Below are 6,469 nucleotides of genomic sequence, written 5' to 3'. Positions count from 1 at the left end.
CAGGCGTTTGCAGGGCGGGTGTCTGACGTCAATTGCGGGACCTCCGTCGCTGGATTCATCGCACAGGATAAGTAACTACAGGGCTAGTCTTGTTTTGCACAAAACGTTTCTGTACCGCTCGGCTGCAAAAGGCGTTCAGACACTTTCAAAGCGATAATACACTCCCCCCGTGGACGGCGACAATGCGTTTGCACGGCTGCTAAAAGTAGCTAGCGAGCGATTAACTCGGAATGAGAGCCAATAAACGCAACCAGTTTAGCAACCTTTCCGACTTCATTAACCCGTCGTCAGGCAGTATATTGTACGTTATGTGGCGTTTATTGTTGCTGAATGAACTATGGACCACTGAGTACCGTGGCAGCTGAAATGTATTAAAGAAGTGATATATATAAATATATATAAAATAGGATTTTAATACCTACCGGTAAATCCTTTTCTCTTAGTCCGTAGAGGATGCTGGGGACTCCAAAAGGACCATGGGGTATAGACGGGATCTGCAGGAGACATGAACACTTTAAGACTTTAAATGGGTTCCTCCCTCTATGCCCCTCCTCCAGACCTCAGTTATAGGAACTGTGCCCAGGGAGACGGACATTTCGAGGAAAAGGATTTTTGTTAACTAAGGGTGAGACACATACCAGCTCACACCACACACACCGTACAACATGGCTTTTAAGTAAATACCAGTTAACGGAATGAACTAAAATCAGCAACAGGCTGACCACAGCCGAAACACAACCTTTGTGCAACATAAGCAATAACTAAAGCAAGTACTACAGATAGAGGAGGTCATTCCGAGTTGTTCGCTATTTTTTTCGTTCGCACAAGGTTTGTGTAAAATTGCGAACATATAGCAAAATTGCGAAATTCCGCCCCCAACGTATTTTTGCTCATTCGTACGCAGTATTACACAAAGTGGGCGTACGCCAAATGACATCGCAGCAATGCGAAACCATCGCAGCAATACGAAACTATCGCATTAACACATACTTCATCGTAAAAATACTAAGTTTTAGTAGATTGACACATCCATCTTAAAAGTGCACACTTTTGCGGACAAACGCACCACAATGGTTTTTTTTTCCCTAATCAGTGGAATTACACCTTTCTCTTAAAAGTCCACAAGCCCTCCTCAATTACGAACCCAATTAGTGTAATTAATGACAAGGGTCCTGACCAATTAAGTCTCCAAAGAATACCAGAAGAACACTTTGTAGCCATAATTGGCCAGAAACATTGTTGTTGAAAAGTGACAAATATAGATATGGGTATTTTTCACGCTGTAATGCAAATGTTTGAAGTATTGTGTATATGTGTAGTGTGTGAATAAATGTATTTTCATGTATTTAGAATCCATAACCTCCTAACTGGTTTTGTATGTAAACATTTTTGTGTTCTATTTTTATGTTTGTAATCTTAAGTAAGATGTGTGAACTGTTTAAGGTCACCAATTTCTGCACGCCAATGTGCTGTTCCTTTATAGCATAAATAAACACAACACCCACTTAACGTCAACATTTTTTTTTTTTGTGTAAAGAAATGTAATTTTTATCAAAATGTACAAAAGAAAATTAAAGGACATTTTCAATCTCCTCAATGTCGGATATGACATCCCTTAAATGTGATTTTAGGCGTCCTAAAAGTGATTTTAAAGTTCTGGGATCTCCAACTGCAGCATCTGAAAAGAAGAGTCAAAGAAAACATTAATAACTTACTCACATTACCTATTATACAAGCAGGGCACAAAGCACACTTTAATGCAGGCCTGTCCAAACTGAGGCCCTCCAGCTGTTGTGAAACTACATATACCAGCATGCCTTGACACAGTTTTGGGGTCAGAGAATGCAAAACTGTGTCAGGGCATGCTGGAATGTGTAGTTTCTCTGCAGCTGGAGGGCCGCAGTTTGGACAGGCCTGCTTTAATGCCTAAGTGACTACATCATGGCTGTTTTAAGGAAAAATCAGTAGCAGAACAACACACAAGCCTGCTCAGCAATGTTTTTTTGTTTTTTACAAGAAAGTGTACCACACCATGGGGTACATTAACTACTATGGGAGTTCTATTTAAGATGGGACGTTGACCATAGCAACCAATCTAATTAGACATATTGGGGGTAATTCCAAGTTGATCGCAGCAGGATTTTTGTTAGCAATTGGGCAAAACCATGTGCACTGCAGGGGAGGCAGATGTAACATGTGCAGAGAGAGTTAGATTTGGGTGGGGTGTGTTCAATCTGCAATCTAATTGGCAGTGTAAAAGTAAAGCAGCATGTATTTACCCTGCACAGAAATAAAATAACCCACCAAAATTTTTCTCTTTCTGCACATGTTATATCTGCCACCCCTGCACTGCACTTGGTTTTGCCCAATTACTAACAAAAATCCTGCTGCGATCAACTTGGATTTACCCCCATTATCTTGTAAAAGTGGACTTACAATTACAAGTATAATGTTATTGGTTGCTATGGGCAACATCCCATGTTAAAGAGAACTCCACTCAGGTAGAAATGTTAGCCTCAAAACTGAGCACAGATAAAGCATGTTGTCCTGGCAACCCTGTTGAACTAATGAGTGTCGACCTAGAGTGGACACACAAAACATTGCACACATAAACAGTACATATAATGACACTCTTAAAAAATTCAATGCAACATGTACACCATGAATAATAACTCTAATTTTTAGTCTTGGTAGCACATTTCCAACAGTACAACAGGGCATGTTTTGACATTGTAAGTGTAAGTAGGTAATCATTATTTGATAAATTTAAAAACACTTACTTTCCTCTGCAACATTGTCACTTAGCCCATCAGGGGCTTCTTCTGCCCATTCGCTGGGTGGTGATGGCAGCTGGATGGGGGAAAGAGGCTGGATGGGGGAAGGAGTCTGGATGGGGGAAGGAGGCGGGATGGGGGAAGGAGGAGGGATGGGGAAGGAGGAGGGATTGGGGATGTTTGTTCTGAGGGTGGGTCTGATTGTGAGGGCGAGGGGGGCGGAGAGAATGTTTGGCCAATCGAGGTTGAGGGGGGCTGAGAAGGGGATTTTGAAGGAGAAGGAGAAGGGGACTGGTAAGGAGGAGAAGGGGGCACAGAAGGAGAAGGAGAGGTGGGCTGAGAAGGGTAGTGGGAAGCTGAGGGGGACTGGGAAGCTGAGGGGGACTGGGAAGCTGAGGGGGACTGGGAAGCTGAGGGGGACTGGGAAGGGGAGGGGGATTGGGAAGGGGAGGGGGACTGAGAAGGGGAGGGGGACTGAGAAGGGGAGGGGGACTGAGAAGGGGAGGGGGCTGAGAAGGGCCATGTTGTTGCCTCCCTGCATCAGCTTGCCGTTGTGCTCGACCTAGAATGATATATGTATGTTATTTTGTGTAGCATGTCAATTTTTCAAAACACCAATTGGCAATTACACTGTTCTGTCCCATGTAAAAGACACAGGGCTAACAATTTTTTTTTTAAGTAAAAATCTGTTGATGTTGTCCATAGCAAACAATCTGATTCTACATTACTTTTGTGATGCTCATGACATAATCTATTCCATTGACTCATAATGATTGTTATAGGCAACATCACCATATCAATATTCAAGCCACCTTATTATATTGACCACACTGATCAAGTTATGTGGTACAGTTTCCAGCCTGTGTATAAATTTTGAACAACATGCACTTGTTTTGACTAACTTTGCTACAGTCAGTACTGTTTGCCCTAACCACACACACTGTCATATTTTGATAACTAGTTCAGTCAGTGTTGCAATTACAGAATACCACTTAGTGTAAATTTGCACAGTTTTGGATAAAAATGTAATGTAACTTACTGCGTGCACGCAGTTGGCGGATTTGCTGGCGGATCTCCGCCAAAAGCTCCGGAGTCCTCCTGCGCAGATCACTCCATCTGCGTTCCAGCTGGATGATGGTCCGCCTGCTGCGGACGCGAGTCCTGAGTAGGTGGCGGACCTCCGCGTAGGCCTCGTGCTTAACCCGATTGGGGATAAATCGCCCTACGCGGCCTACGCGGCGGTCCATCACCGCAACCAGGATGCGGAGCTCCCGCCTGGTGAAAGGTGCAGCACGCATCATGGCAATGGCGTTTTCCTTATTTGGGCATATATTTATAGTGTGTGTTAGCATGTGATTGGTCTAAAATCTATGCTGTCATTAAAATAAACTTTATTGATGTTTGCAATGCTGTGAAGAGCAGAGTGGTAATTTTGCTCGAGCGGAAATACACAGTTGCGGAAGAGGAAAAATTAAACAAAAAATTTACACACAACCCCCAACGAAAACACCCACACAAACACAGACACACACACACACTTTGGAAAAAAAAAAAAAAAAAACACTCTGTGTACTCACCACATTTTGTGTGATAATTCAGCTGCACAGTCACAAAGTGGCCAACATTGAGTTTCATTTGTTTGTGTTTTTTTCATTAAAAACAGGATTAGATGAAAGAAAACAAATAAGGACACTATTTAGCAACATCACATTATTAGATTAAAAAAAAAACATTGTAAGCTTAACCTGTTTAAGGTTATTTTTAAAAAACATAATTAGATATTCCCACACACCCGAATAATTACACAATGAGCTTACAATAGCAACCCAAATTACATCGGAACAAAATGAGCATAAGCATACAGTGTTTTGTAATAATTTCGAAAAGTAAATCCAAAAACACTATACCTGAAATATTCTTCAACAATGCTTGCCCTGACTTGGCTTCCCCTCCGTGAAACACTCCCCCCACCGAATCGACGGACAACCCCTGGCTCCTCATCTGGCAATTCCTCTGTCTGAGGAAGCTCTACGCTACTCCTTACCGCGATGTTATGTAGTATAGCGCACAGGACCACTATTTTACTTGCCATCTCCGGCGAATACATGATGTCGCCACCAGTGCAGTGGAGCACACGAAAACGGCCTTTAAGGACCCCAATTGTGCGCTCCACCAGCTGTCTAGTGGCAGTAAGCGCGGAGTTAAATGCCGTCTGTGGTCCTGGCCTGGGATTACGGTAAGGAGTCATGAGCCAGGGGGTGCAAGGATATCCACGGTCTCCTGTTTGAGGAGAAGAAAAAATTAGAAAGAGAATATTCCTAAAATTGATAAAAAATGGCAGGAAATTATGTTGGCCAACTCACCCAATAACCACATGTCTGCTCGTTGACTTGATCTTAATCTGTGCCATATCCCTGATTGTCTAATGACATAAGCATCATGCGAGTTTCCGGGAAACTTGGCATTCAGGGAAAGGATCTGGAGGGATGGCCCACAAACAACCATTACATTCAGAGAATGAAACAGTTTCCTGTTTCTATAAATTTCTTCATTATGTCTTGGTGGCACAATAGCTACATGTGTGCCATCCACAACCCCAATAACATGTGGGAAGCGACTACCACCTTCCTCAAATTGCCGCTTCACCACATCTAGGGCACCATCATCCAGAGGCATAGCAATAAATTGCTTCACACGCTTTATGAAAGCCTGGCTGACACGCCGCAGGACCTTACTAAACTGGCCCTGCGACATGCCAACCAGGTCTCCAACAACATGCTGAAATGACCCTGTGGCCACAAAATGTAACACAGCAAGGAATTGTGTCAATGGTGGTATTGCTGTAGGATACCGAATTGAAGACTCCAGATCACTCTCTATTATGGAGAGAGTGTCTAGGATTAGATGTGGTGGCAGCCTGTATCTACGCACAACAACATCATCTGGCATCCCAAAAAGTAGGACACGGGTGCGGAAAATTGGTGGCCTAGCACGCCTCCGTTGCCTTGGTTGATGAGGAGCCGGTTGTGGTTGGCGGGATGGCGGTTGGGGTGGGAGTGCTTCCCGTGGGTTGGGGTGGGAGGGCTTCAGCAGCCACAAAGACCGACATCACCAACTTAAAATAAAGGTAATAATATTGAGAATAAGACAATTTAAAAAATCAAATGTACAACCTTAATCCAAATTAAATTTTCTGTGTGTAAACTTACTGCAGGAGCATACGACATTTTTTCTGGATTCAATTACGGACCAATTAAAAATTGTGTAAAAAAAGGGAAAGCACAAATTAAAAGGTATGAACAAACATAGGTTAACCAAAAAAATTCACAATGTGTAAACCAACCAAACATACACATAATAAGAGCATCAAAAAAATTACCAACACCAACGTATAACTAATGATAATTATGTTATAAATCTAAACTACATTCTACACAAAATTGAGTCCTTTAGTAGCTATTACAGGCAAGACCAGCACTACTTTGCTGATCAATCCGGAAAAATTAAAGTAATTTTTAAACAATTAGTGATGACAAACATAAGCAAAACACTTTGAACACACACATACTCCACAACACACAGGCCTAGGGGACTTACCTGCTCCTCAAAATAACACAGTTGATTTGGTCAAGAAACTGGCCCAAATACTAAAGGATAAATTGGACTGAAAATAAAGTAGGATCACTTCTCCAGAA

At 42.5% G+C, this 6,469-nt stretch overlaps 1 protein-coding gene across 1 annotated transcript; it reads right to left on the bottom strand.

The window, feature by feature from the left end:
- Positions 1 to 455: 455 nt before the first annotated feature.
- On the bottom strand, positions 456 to 6,033 carry LOC134990935 (putative nuclease HARBI1). Its single transcript, XM_063950726.1, has 5 exons — positions 5,138 to 6,033; positions 4,682 to 5,054; positions 4,352 to 4,373; positions 2,781 to 3,336; positions 456 to 1,678 (listed from the first exon to the last, which is right to left on the bottom strand). Exons 1-3 carry the CDS (start codon positions 5,721 to 5,723, stop codon positions 4,370 to 4,372), a joined length of 963 nt encoding a protein of 320 aa, XP_063806796.1. The 5' UTR covers positions 5,724 to 6,033; the 3' UTR covers positions 456 to 1,678; positions 2,781 to 3,336; positions 4,352 to 4,369.
- Positions 6,034 to 6,469: the final 436 nt, after the last annotated feature.

The sequence above is a fragment of the Pseudophryne corroboree genome, chromosome 1, assembly GCF_028390025.1.
Source record: "Pseudophryne corroboree isolate aPseCor3 chromosome 1, aPseCor3.hap2, whole genome shotgun sequence".
Taxonomy (NCBI): Eukaryota; Metazoa; Chordata; class Amphibia; order Anura; family Myobatrachidae; genus Pseudophryne; species Pseudophryne corroboree.
The sequence above is the reverse complement of the archived record's forward strand: the minus strand, read 5'-3'. Positions and strand labels throughout refer to the sequence as shown.

What these genes read in the sequence shown, in the direction of transcription:
- LOC134990935 (XM_063950726.1), bottom strand. Translation starts at nt 5,723, where the DNA reads ATGCCAGATGATGTTGTTGTGCGTAGATACAGGCTGCCACCACATCTA. An exon ending in AGCAGACATGTGGTTATTGG is followed by an intron (nt 5,055 to 5,137) that starts GTGAGTTGGCCA and finishes CTCCTCAAACAG; the next exon opens with GAGACCGTGGATATCCTTGC.